Source organism: Rhinatrema bivittatum, chromosome 4 (assembly GCF_901001135.1).
Source record: "Rhinatrema bivittatum chromosome 4, aRhiBiv1.1, whole genome shotgun sequence".
NCBI classification, from domain to species: domain Eukaryota; kingdom Metazoa; phylum Chordata; class Amphibia; order Gymnophiona; family Rhinatrematidae; genus Rhinatrema; species Rhinatrema bivittatum.
Window position 1 is genome coordinate 396,358,920 of NC_042618.1, and position 13,841 is coordinate 396,372,760.

Sequence of the window (13,841 nt, forward strand, 5' to 3'; positions counted from 1 at the left end):
CCCTCCCCCCAGCCTACCAAGTTGGCACTGGCCCCCCCAAAATGAAAAAGTAATGAAATGCCACAGGCGCGGAAGACAGCTCTTTTCCCCATCTCCTTCAAGGCCACAAAGCCCCATTGACACAGGATAGCCCCTCAGTCCATCCCTGCCCCTTCCTTCCAAAGATAATAAAATTCCTGCTGTCTAGTGTCCCTCATCCCTGCACCCCATAAAATAATTTCTTGGTGGTCTTGGGGGGGGGGGGGTGGCAGGTGGTTCTCCATCCCAATCCTCATGACTTCAAATAAGTGACTTTGATAGCTAGCTGGGGGCCCAGGGCGCCCCCTAGCCTTGGGCAATGCCATTTTGAAAAATAGCACAACCTGATTTTGCTCCAATCACATGACAGGGGCGAGGTCTGGGGATTGGATCTTGCCCTGTCACGTGATATGGGCAAGGTCAGGTCGGCGCCATTTTTCCTAATGGAGCCCGAGCCCTCAGCTGGCTATCAATTACACCTATTTGAGATAGTGGGGGTTAGGGAGTTCGGGTGGAGATCCACCTGCTCCTCCAACCCACCAGGATACTATTTTTTGGGATGGGGTAGGGTTGGGGGAGGGTACACTAGGGATTTTATATTTAGAACGGGGGGTATGGATGGGCCACGGAGTGGTAGGGGCTATTGTGTCAATGGGGCTTTTTTGCCTTGAAGGTGGGAAGGGAAAGGGCCGTCACTATGCACCTGGTATTTCTTTATTTTTCATTTCAAGGGGCCAGTGCCTCCTTGGTAGGTGGTGGTGGGGGGGGGGGGGCAGGAAGGGTTATTTTTTTTTCCATTAGGGGCGTGTATATCAGGCACCTTGGCCCTTTAAATTTCCCACAAGAGCATGGAGGACTCACATTAGCAGCCCAAAACTCCCTCTGGAAAATAACTACACCTCTCTCAAATGCAATAAAATAACATGGGTTTTTTCAAAATCAGTTGCATATTTTATTAGCATTAGATTGGCTATTCATAAGCTGCTTTGTATGCATTAAGCATTTTTCTGCATGCAAATGCATGCAAAGTAGCTTCTTTCCATAAGGGGAGGAAATCTTTTGTTATATTGTGCAATAGTGTCGCAATATGGTGATATCGCGTGATCAACAGCATTTAACGCGATATCTCGGCTTACTAATCTAGGCCTAAATTGTCATGCTCTTGCTGACTGACACGAGACATACTTTAATTATAGCACAAATCTTTAGAAGGGTCTCAGAGAGCAAAATTAAAATAGCAAGGGATGTATCTACAAAAAGGATCAAATGTTGGAAATACTATACATCTGGACAAAAGTAGAACCTAGGAATAAGACCAATGGAGATGCAAGTAGTAAGAAAAAAAAAATAGTTAAGCTGCTATTTTGAAGAAATACTGCTCCTTTAAGAACAATGTTATGAGAAGGAAAGCACTGTTCAGGGAGCCATAAAGACAGAACTAGTTGATTGCTCAAAATATTCCGTTGGCAGATTCTTGGCTCAATTATTTCCTCATTTGGTCTTCTTTCAGATTTCTTTTTTAGCATGACATTTTTCTGGAGATTTAACCATTTTGTAATAAAAGCTGTGCTCTACCTGTTTCTACATCTTTCCTTTCACAGATCTCCTCTTCAGTTGCAAGTGATGTCAGCATGAGTTCTGACATCAGAACGGAAAGGGGGGGGGAGGGTAAACACGTTTCTTGCTTTAGTTATTTTAATTAATTTGGAAATTATTTGTCAGTCCACGGCTTTAATGTCTTATCAGCTTTGCTGTGCTCACAGCATAGTGGGACTGATTTACTAAGGCCCTCTGCCATTATATCTTGTTGGGAATAAAGATTAGTAAAGCAGGCCCAAAGAGCACTTATCCTCTCACATCATGGAATTTATATCACAGTCAGAGAACAAAATCAGTCAACTGCTAGTCATTCTCACCCACACAACTGAGATGATGTCACTAGCAAATCCTCTTTTCGTTAACTCCCTGTTATTATTTTCACTAATCATTTTGTCTGTATCTGTCATGCTTTTAAAGACAAATTGTCAATGTTTCTGTGCAAACATAAATAAATATGATTTTCTTGTGCTCTGCCATGGTGAATTAGAGGTGAAATTGTAGATGCTAAAAAAATAGTTTCTGTACTATCCAGGGATTTTCTCTCTAGCTCTCCTATATGCTCAGTATTTAATTATCAAAAATATGAATTGAAACATCAGACTCTTTCTTTAGTATTAGACATACAAGTGTGATATCATTAAAATAAGGGCAATCATGCACCACCTAACATCTAGCCTATTTATGTATTTACCTTTTTTGAACATGGAGATAAGCACAATTAAGTCCATCTAGTCTGCCTATCTGCTACCATATTCTATGTTTCTATGCTCCAGCTGCCTATTTAGATCAAGCAGGAGACAACATGAGATTCTGCACTCATTAGGGATCCACTGTCCTAAAACTTCAAAGTACTAGTAAACCCACATTCATCCTTCAGTACTTCTATATTCCACTAATAGCTCTATCCCCTTATATTGGTTTATACTCTTTTTACCTTTGACAATGCTAATAAATCATCTGACTGGATATCTTTAATATGATTAATATGCCATATCAAATGCTTACACTCTTGCTGGATAACTCCTAGATTATGGTACATACAATTTCTTGGATTTTTTTTTTTTTCAACAATTCAAGGATGGTAACTTTCAAACGGGCATGCATGCCAGTGTGCGCCCACGGACGCGGCTATTTTATAAGATGCACGCACAGACGTGTGCATGTTATAAAATATGCCTGGGCATGCGCATGGGTGCCCAAATTTAAGCTTGTGAGCACCCAACCATTCAAGTCGGGTTTTAGCTGCGTAAGTGAGGGAATTTTATAACCAGTGCGCGTCCATGTCATGACCAGTTTCATCAGTTTTTCCACCAGTTTGCCCAATCTAGAGCTGTCCTCCAAACCTCCCTGGTTTATTAGCCTGCACTTTCCCTTGTTAACCCAGACTCCTCAAGCCCTTCAGTGATGCCTTGAAATACTTTTAACACTTACGCTTCCTTAATAGCAGAAGTAAAGTAATGCCGCACTGGACCTGGGCATGTGCCAAGGTACATAAGTTATTTATGAGTGTATCTCTTGGTCCTGCCATGGAATCCCCATAATCTGCCTACATTATGTCCCTTTTTTCCTGATATGAGATATTTGTGCATCTGGATTTGCATGCACATGTGGGTGGCTTTTAAGATACGTTGGGCGCAGGGCTTTTAATATTCACCTCTTACTGAATATCAACACATACAGTCAAAAACATACAAAATTTGCATTAATTTTACCCTTTTCCCCAGAGGAAAGGTAAGAGAATGCATCACCAATCTTCCTTAGATTGTATTAATTTAAGTCAAACTATACAATTTAGTTATCTTATTAAGCAACCAAATATCTAGCATAAATTGTTCCAATAGAATTTTATTATACTTTACCATGGGCTGGAGCTTCTCTAAGTGGTTCCGGGTTGTTTGGAGGATGTTTAATAGGTGGAGGGGCAACAGTTGGATGCTCATCTGTCCATTCTAAAGAAATGTAAAGAGACTGTTTAAATATGCACTAGAAGATGCCCAAATGGTTTACAAGTGCTTCCTGTACAAACTGGTTTGAAGAATATGAGACAAGCTGCCTAGGCAAACCTTGATCTCCTATTAACAGAAGCTAAATGTGCATTCATTGAACTGCTAAGCCCCTGGAGGGAAATATATCATCATTTAAACAATGATATCTCAATAACTCAAAGTTCTATCAATTAATTGAGATATTAAAGAGGAAGAAGATGGACTTTAACTGTTGCAGCTTTAGAGATAAGAAACAACATTACAATTAAGAATTTATTGTTTAAAACATTGTTGAAAGTATATCTCAGATTCATTAAGATAATTAAGTAGTAGCATCAAATAAATACACTATTCATTCTTATTAAACATAGTCCTAGGTAGCTTGTGAGCAATACCAGTATTGCTCTTTAATTAAATATAGCACACCTATGTAGAAACAAAGGTCAACAAACACCTACAAAAAGACATTGACAGGGACAAAAGATCATAAGAAGCTGAAGAGATAGAAATGCAAAAGAAATGTGAGAAAAAACTTTTTCACCAAGAGGGTGTAGACACCTGGAACCAACTTCTCAAGAAAGTTATAGGAGGCAAAACAGTGGCAGAAGGAAGAAGGAAGAAGAAAAACACAGGGCAAGTAAGACTGACAGAAAAATAGGCAGGTATAAATGGGGAGACTAAGTAGATCAAATGGTCCTTTTCTGTTTACATCTTACAACTGCTTTTATTAGAAACATGGAAATCATATCTAAATATTGGACTAATACTTTTGACTAGCTTTTAAGAGCTCTGCTTCTTTTATCAGGTCAATACACTGAGCAAGGAAGGAAGCACAGTTCTCAAAAGGTTAGTCAAAAATATATTTAGTCCAATACAAATGTATCATCTATAACTGGTTTATTCATGTTTATTGCACTTGGACAAATTAAACTATAATGGAAGGGTTATCAATGACTATAAATACTTAGTAGAGAAAGCACTATATTCTATTACAGTACATATTGTACATGACACAAGTCCTAGGTAAATTATATTGCTCCCTGACAACAGCTGCTTTCAACTTGATTTAAGATGTCTATAATAAAAGGAATATTTTATGAAGAGAAAATAAAATTGCCCTTCAATTTATCATGCTATAAATATGATAAAAAGTTCAAACAAATAATATACTCTCACTTCAGAAATGAAAAATCATTGTGCTAAGTGCTGCAACAAGGTTTTACAATAAAAGCCTTTAGATTAGACTATCTTCCACTCAAGAATCATTACTAAGGATTTTTTCTACACCTATAAGAATAGTACATATTTCTCAAAATTTATGTAGCAATATACTATACAATGAGTATGCTTGTGAAGAATAAATATGAAAACATGAAGGTTCAAGGAAGAATATCTTTCCTTTAGCAAATATCCTATTCAGAATATATCCTCTGTTGGTTCTAACCTTCTGTTTGCTGTTGCTGCTGATGCTCAAGTTGCTTCTTTCGTTTGGCTTCCAGAACTGGATTCTCATACTGTGTCTTCCTGTTTATGTGACTGGTAGACAAAGGCGGCATCAATAAGTTAAGAAACATAATTAGTAAATTACAATGGTAGTCACATTAGAAATCTTTCCTACAGTCAAAATGGAAAAAATTAACCACAAGATATAGCGAGTATAATGATCAATGCCACTTCTGCAGATAAAACAATGGGCTGTTTGAATTTTGTCTTCTCTCAATGTGGGTAAAATTACACGTTTTACAATGCACATAATTTTGTTCACATTGACAGGAGGCATTCTCATTGTTTAAGAAAGGGAGGGAAACAACACATGTAGATAACACACAGAGTTTAGAAAATGTCATTTCCAAAGGACAAAGTATCTGCAGAAAAAGCAGGTGCTAATCTCTGTGTATACTTATTTCCAGAGAAATAATCAAAGCAAAACTATGCACCTAGTTTTGCTTTATTAGTGCAAAATCCAAAGGTAAAAAAAAATACCCATGGTATTTGCAACAATACAGGCAGCCTGATTACTGCTCTCATAATAGAAAGTTTATCTCCATACTGTATATGCCAAAATACTGATGTAGAAAAAGGTTGTATGTACTTCCTTATTTGAAGGTTTAAAAAGGAATGACAAATTTTGAAAATAATTTTCTACATAACCATCTCCCAAAACTGTTTACAACTGAAATAATACAATAGAATGTCAGAAAGAATGTAAGAATAATAAAGAGCCATAACAGGTGTTTATGAGCCAAAACCAAGACCAATACACTAGGAATGCCCTGTATATTTTTATGTAAAGAAAGACACACCTACAAATCTGAGGTCTATAGGATTGCAAAGTTGATGTAGGTTGAACAAAGCCCAGAGAACTACCAAGTCCATTTTTATGATTGTCTAACAGCTATCGCAACATGGTAATTCAGGGCAAGACAAAAAAACTCATTGAGCATCTGTGTTTGATAACATTTTATTTGATGCCTAGCGTGATCAGGTATACTGCACTAGTTAGTAGCACTAGATATAACAAAGCTCAGTTTCACGCCTAACATTGGTTAAAATTAATTTCTGCTTTCATTTATATTTCTAATAAAATTAACATTTTAGGGACAATTTTCAAAACTATATGGGTAGGTAGGTGCAAAGTCCATGGGTGCTTTTCCCCCATGGATTTTGCACCAGTTCTCAAAATGTAACTTTCCCTTTGAAAACTGATAATGGAAACTTGCACCAGCTTTTTCTGTGGATACTCTCCCTGGAAAATGATGATAGTATTGAAAATGAACCTTGTTTTCTCCCTGACCTAAACCCGCCTTTGATCCCACTCCCTTCGCCAGTGGGTGGTAAAAGGTGTTGTTGTTGATTCCTCCATCTACTTGTACACACGTACAGGGTTGGCAATTTTCAGAAAACCTAATTACTCAGATAATTAAATTGCTCTCCCCATAAATAAAGTCAAGTTTGAGTTCGCTGCTTTTTTCTTCCAGTGGTACATATAAGTCAGCTGGCCTGAAGTAAACAGCAAATATATTCAAGATACATATCAGAAGTTATCATAACCTTTCTTAATAGGCAGTAATGTGCATATAATTAAAAATTATTTCATGCAGTCGTTGTTGGGATAGGAGTTGGTGTTCCAGGATCCCAGGGGGAATTTAATGTTATTTAAATAATGAAGAAGCTATGCTAGTTAAAGCTAGAAGCATCTGTATGTTAAGCTTACAATTCTCTACAATACATCTTATTTCAAATTGCCATATGAGGGGGGGATTGCGTGCGGCACGTGTGACAATCCGGGACAATATGGCGGGAGCCCGAGCTCCCTCCCCCTCCCTCATTCCTAAATGCTCGAATGCCATTGTGCTGCAGGGGGAGGGAGCTCATAATGATGCTAGCGGGGGGGGGGGGGGGGGGGGAGGAGTTGGAGCCAATGTCAGGATTGGACGGTGATCTCCCCTTTTTGTCAGCAAGAGCCCGCGTGCGAACCTCTCCCTTGCCGGTATCGCTAACCGGCACCCGCGATCCAATCCACGTCCCAATGGCCAACATCGGGTCGGGAGCAGTGAAAGATGAGCATTATCTGCTGCTACCAATCGACCAGCAGTCAAGGAGGACTCTCTGTATAATTGGGCCGCAACCCGGCAGAGGCACGTGGATTCGGGAGCAGCTGCAGCAGAAATACTGGAGGCACAGGTTGGTGCGGCGAGCGTGACCAGGTTTGAGCATGGTGAGCGGGCAAAAGCCGGGCGAATGTGAATTAAAGTGGCCTGCGAAGCGGGCGGCGGGGGCCTGTGACTACTCCAGGGGAAAAGGCAGGATCAGAGTGAGCATGGCAGGGCCAAGGGCGGATGGCAGCGAGAGCACGTGGGCGAGCTGGAGTAAGTTCAGCCAGCAGTGCACAATGGGGGAATTGTGGCGAGTCTGCATGAGGCTAAACCCGAGGTTTTAAAGGCATTGGAATGATGCTGCGAGGCTGCACCGGGTCAGAGGGAGAACGACACAATGGCACCAATGGGCAAGCATGGTGAAGATTGCAGGGATAGCATTCCTCACATTCAAGTCGGTGCTTACGGACAGGAATGCAGCCCATCTCACTGGCCATTTTGGCCTATATGGCTGGCATACGGAGCAGCACAACAGAGTCAGACTTCGCCTGCCTCCACACACAGCATACCAGACATGAGCTCGGTGAACAGGTTGCCCTGGCCCTTGCTGGCATTCCCTGCACAGACTGTTTATTCTCAAGGATACACACAGATGTGCCCCCCCCATGGTGGGGGGCAATGCTGGCTTGGCAAGGGGATACAAGACCATGTACAGCAACAGCAGAGACTTCAGTGACAGTGAGAGGCAGCCTTGGGATTGCAACCCTGTCAAGTCAGCAGGAGGCACATCAACAGACGTCGACCGAACCTGTGGCGCCGGAGCGGCCCAAGAAAAAGGCACAGCAAGATGAGATGGTGGATGGGCAGGTCGGAAATGCAACAGAGCCAGCGGCGGTGGAATCATCCACTGGTGAGAAGGCCGCCACGAGGCCGTCTAGCGGACTCACTGCTAGAGCCGCGACAGAGGGCAAACGAGCAACAATTTCTCAAGGTGGGGGGACAAGAGCAACCAGGGAAGGGGGAAAAAAAGGAAAGGAAAGAAAAGAAAGAGGAGTAGGAGTAGCTCGAGTATGGATACTTCTGGGGACAGCTCTGATTCAAGCTCCTCATTGGGCAACAGTCAGACTCTACCTGCTCACGATCCCCTGGAGGCAAGTAGGGCACCCCCCCCACACTCTTGCTAACTTGTCTCAATTATGGGAGAGCATACCTAAGGCCTTATGGAGCAAGATAAGAAAGCGGGAATACATAGATATCTTCGGAATTTTAGAGGGCAGAAGGAAGGGAGCTGATAAGAAGAAAGGGAAGAACAGAGACGAGGCTGGAGGGGGAGAAGTAAGGATTCCTCGAAATATAATTAATTGGGTACGGGCATTTTTGAGGATGATTAGTGTGGTGGGATAGGACGAACTTTCACAGTATGGTCCAATGCTAAGTTATGCAAATACTATTTTGGAAGATTATAGGGAATACCATGGATGGGCTTGGTTAAATTATGATGAGAAGTTCAGGGATAAGATGGAAGAAAATCGTCTTATGTCTTGGAGGATGCAGGATGTGGGATTGTGGTTGAGGCAGATGAACAACAAGGCCGCTGATGTAGGAGCAGTCTGGGTGCTCGAATAATAGCTCAGGTGCATTGGGTGGCAGCCCGAGTAGGGCAGAGAATGTTAATATTTATTTAGTTCTTTTTTATACCGACATTCATGATACAGATCATATCACATCAGTTTAAATGGAACAAGGGGTTATAACATTAACATAGAAGAAGAGGCAAAGTTACAATAAAACAGGGGCAAGGAAACTAGGGAGATGAAGAAGCCAGAAGCAGAAGATAAACTTGGTAACTATAACAAATAATATACAGGGTCAGAAATGGAGTGCACTGATTAGGTGGCACTAGTATATGAACTGTGGAATAGCTGAGACGGGCCTGGGTTAGGGGAAGGCTTGCTGAAACAGCCAGGTCTTGAGTTTTTTCCTGAAAGTCAACAGGCAGGGTTCCTGTCTGAGATCTGGAGGGATAGCATTCCAGATGGCTGGTCCCGCTGTCGAGAGGGCCCGTTCTCTAGTGGCTGTATGATGGGTGGATTTGGTTGAAGGGGCATGCAGAGATCCTTTGTAAGCTATTCTGATAGGTCTTGAAGAGGTGTGGAGTCTGAGTGGGAATTGAAGGTCGATAGGGTTTTGTGAATGATGGTGAGGGACTTGTGTAGGATTCTAAAGCTTATTGGTAGCCAGTGCAGATTTCTGAGGATGGGCATGATGTGGTCTCTTCTGTTGGTATTTGTCAAGATTCTAGCAGCCGCGTTTTGGAGCAGCTGAAGAGGTTTGGTGGTGGAGGCGGGGAGACCCAGCAGAAGGGAGTTACAGTAGTCTATCTTGGAAAATAGAATGGCTTGGAGGACAGTCCTGAAGTCGTGAAAATGTAAAAGAGGTTTAAGTCTTTTTAGCACCTGTAATTTATAGAAGCAGTCCTTGGTTGTGTGATTGATGAACTTCTTTAAGTTCAGATGATTGTCAATTATCACTCCAAGATGTCTTGCTTGGGTGACCAAGGTGTTGGGGTGGGTCTGCTGAGGGATATCACTGTAGTCAGGAGATATGAGGAGGAGTTCCATCTTGGCTGAGTTAAGTACAAGATTTAGGCTGGTGAGCAGGAGGTTGATAGCTTGGAGGCAGTTGTCCCAGAACTTGAGTGTTTTCGTTAGAGATTCAGTTATAGGGCTCAGAATTTGTACGTCATCGGCATAAAGATAGTGTTTTAGTTTTAGGCTTGTTAGCAGCTGGCAGAGGGGTAGGAGGTAGATATTGAAGAGGGTGGGGGACAGAGAAGAGCCCTGGGGTACTCCTAGTGAAGAATTGATGCGCGGGGACTCTTTGTTGTTGATTTTGACTTTATAGCCTCTATTACTGAGAAAAGAATCAAACCATCTGAAGGCTGTTCCTGCTATCCCAATGTCTGATAATCGATTTAGGAGGATGGAGTGGTTCACCGTGTTGAATGTCGCCGAGATGTCGAGAAGTACTAGCAGGAAGGAGTGTCCTTTGTCTAGGCCCATGATGAGGTGGTCCGTGAGGGAGATGAGGAGGGTTTCGGTGCTTAGCGATTTGCGGAAGCCGTATTGAGTTGGGTATAGGATTTTATGGTCTTCAAGATATTCTGAAAGTTGAGTATGGACTAATTTTTCCATAATCTTGGCAACAAAAGGAAGATTGGAAATAGGACGGAAATTGTTGTGTTCTCTGGGGTCGCAGTTGGTAGAGAGTGGAGTTGAACCAACGTGGAGGTTGCAATCCCCTAAGATCATAGCTGGGGAATCCAAGTTTATATACTTAGCTATGGTTTCTACAATGGGGGAGACATCTGTGTCTAGAAGTCCTGGCGAAGCGTATATGAGTAGGATTTGAAGTAGATTGGATTTTAAGAGGCCTAATTCTAGTTTAGATGCAGACTTGGCTGGCTGTATGGTAAGCCTCAACTCTTTTTTGGCAGCTAGAAGGCCGCAGAGTGTGAGTCCGGCTGCTGGAGAGCTGGGAAGTGGATGTTTGCTGAGTGGGAGTCCGGCTGCTGGAGAGCTGGGAAGTGGATGTTTGCTGAGTGGGAGTCCGGGTTAGTGGATGCTGAGTGGGAGTCCGGGTTCTGGAGAGCTGAGAAGGTGAATGATTGCTGAGCGGCGTGCCGGTGCGCACAAAAGGGGGCAGGCCCCTTTGTCGCTCACCAAAGGCGTGCGACGCCTGGGACCGTCGTCTGCCCTTTAAAGGGCTCGGGCGCGCCGGGACGATGTCAGCTGATGGGCAGGGCTTACTGCTGGTTCTGGAGGGGTCAATTCGGCCGAGTGCGGGCGTCGGTCGCGGGCCTCAGGGAAGGCCTCCAAGTGCCTCCAAGCAAGCCCCTGACCCCAATGAGTCCGCGCCGATCGCGCAGGGCTGGCCTGGGACTGTCGTCTGCCCTTTAAAGGGCTCGGGCGCGCCGGGACGACTTCTGCCGATGGGCGGGGCTTACCGCCGGTTCTGGGGGGTCGATTCGGCAAGGTGCGGGAGTCGGTCGCGGGCCTCAGGGGAGGCCTCCGTGTGTCTCCAAGCCCCTGACCCCGATGGGTCCGTGCCGGTCGTGCAGGGCTGGCAAGGTATGCTGGCGCTTTAACAAATCCGACTGCACTTCCTGGATTGTAAGTTTAAGCATGCCTGTTCCATATGTGCAGCCTCACATCTCATGTCCAAGTGTCTGAAGAAAGGAACGGAGAGTGCAGGGGGGAGTATTGGAAAAGTAAATTGATATCAGGTTTAGCAGGGCCCCTTCACTGGTTCAGTTATCTGCCATGGAGGAATGGTTGGCAATGTACCCTAAGCATGGGGATGCCCAGAAATTAACGGCAGGCTTCCAGTGGGGTTTCATTATTCCATTCCAGGGCAAAATCAGGAATACCTCTTCCCGGCATGCTGATTTAGTCCAGCAAAAGTTGGAGATAGAGATTGGAATGGGAAGGATGGCTGGTCCATTTACAGACCCCCCCCCCCCATTCGAGGCCATGATGTTATCGCCTCTAGTGGTCATACCGAAGAAAGAACCGGGTGAATTTCGACTAATTCAAAACTTATTCTACCTTCCTGGGAAATCAGTGGATGATTTCCTGCTGGAGGAGGAGTGCTCATTTCAGTATGCTTCCTTCGATGCTGTGATTAGTTTATTGAGGCAGTATAGCAAAGGAGCACTGATGGCAAAGTCAGATATCAAATCTGCTTTCAGACTATTACCAGTCCACCCTAGTAGTTTCCCGATCCTGGGTTTTCGATTTTGGGGTTTATACTATTTTGATAAATGTATGCCTATGGGGTGCTCTGTCTCTTATGCATATTTCAAGTTATTAAGTACTTTCCTACAGTGGTTGCTAGAGAGAAAGTTGAGGAATTGCAATGTAGTGCATTACCTCAACGATTTATTTGTTGGCCCTGCTGGGGTAGATACTTGCACTCGCATGTTGCAAGCATTCCAGAACATGGTTGAGGAGTTTGGGGTGCCCTTAGCGCATGAGAAGACGGAAGGCCCGGCTACAGTGATCTCCTTTTTGGGTATCAAGTTAGATACTGAGGCAATTGTCTCTAGATTGCACAAGTTACAGAACACCCTCCGGCAGGCTTTATCAAGCAAGAAGGTCACTTTGGACACCCTGCAGTCCCCATGGGGAGGGCATTCCTGAGGCGTTTAGTAGACGCTACAAGGGGGGTTTCATAACCCCACTACCGCATACAAATTTCATGGTCTAAGAAGGATGACCTGTCAATGTGGCTCGACTTTCCAAGTAAATTTAACAGTTCTCCATGTGGCAGGAGGCCCCGGTATCGAGTTTGGATTTTGACATACACTACGATGCCTCAGGTGGTTGGGAGTTTGGAGCATACTGCCAAGGGGCTTTGTGCACCGCTCCTTGGCCAAGCAGCTGGCAAGAGAGCGGTTTGGTAAGGAATATTACCTTTCTTGAGCTATTCCCAATTCTGCTGGCATTGATAGTATGGGCACAAAGCTCCGCAACCAAAGGATAGTCTTTTGGTGCGATAACCAGGCTAACTTGTTAGTCATTAGTAGCGCAATGTCCTCGGGTGGCAGCTTTATTAAGGGAGGTGATTCTGCAGGGCTCACGGTTGAATACAACCATTAGGGCCAAGTATGTTCCGGGTGTTAGTAATTGAATAGCCGACTATCTATCCTGCACTAAGTTGGATCTCTTTCACCTACAGTTGCTGGAAGCAGACGAAGGAGTGCCAGTCCTGGACTGGTTATGGCAGATTGAAGGAGTCTGTTGCCCCGGCGACATGGACAGCGTATTACAGGGTTACAGGAGGGTGCAGGAATTTTTAAGAGGGTGGGGATGGTTTGGGGGACCCGTCAAAGGTAAATGCATAATTAAGTTCATTTCTTGCTGTGGCCTGTTTTATCCCATATTGTATTGTCCAGTGTTTTATTGTGTTACAGGGGGTGAGGGGAGGGAAGCGAAGGTGCAAGTTGCCAAATGTTAATTCAGTACTTTTCTTAACACTAACATAGTGTAGTGGCCTAATCCCAGGTTTGCTATATTGGCAATGTGTTCTATATTATCAAATTGTTATGTATATTGATAAAATGGAAAGACTGCAAGTATTAAACAAGATGGTTCTGAAAATCATATATATAAGCAAACAGCAACATGATTTCCTTCCTGGAAACATACTGGTAATTATAAAGAAAAAAGAAGTCTATGCAGATGCATTATCATACCAGCTATATACTCATGGAGATTTATTGTATCTAATTATTTTACTACAAAACTGGGAATGAACAAACTATAAATACTACTACTACTTCTACTACTACTTTGAATCCAGGCTTGAACTTAGGAATATCTGTCTTGAATTTTGTCAGATAATTATAGTTAGCTTAACACAATTTCAATATGACTTATTTTAAAGATCTGAAGTATTTGAAGACAAGTGAATTCAATGAATGTAAAGGTGAAGCTAGTATTTATAAATAAAACAAACAAATCACCAGGCCAATCAATAGTCCAAAGAGGTGATCACTAAAGGTATGACAACGTTTTGTTTATTAATTATATTGTTATTAGGGAACAATCATGCACAGTGGTGTAGAAATCAAACATATCAC

General features: G+C 43.1%; 1 protein-coding gene across 13 annotated transcripts in view; it reads right to left on the minus strand.

Moving 5' to 3' along the window:
- MAGI1 (membrane associated guanylate kinase, WW and PDZ domain containing 1) overlaps positions 1 to 13,841 on the minus strand; it is a 975,264-nt gene that overhangs the window by 230,741 nt on the left and 730,682 nt on the right. For all 13 annotated transcript variants that reach the window (XM_029601033.1, XM_029601039.1, XM_029601036.1 and 10 more), the window contains 2 exons: positions 5,047 to 5,138; positions 3,477 to 3,566 (listed from right to left, as the gene is read on the minus strand). In XM_029601033.1, the coding sequence (XP_029456893.1) occupies positions 3,477 to 3,566; positions 5,047 to 5,138 (182 nt within the window). The remainder of the gene's footprint in view (positions 1 to 3,476; positions 3,567 to 5,046; positions 5,139 to 13,841) is intronic.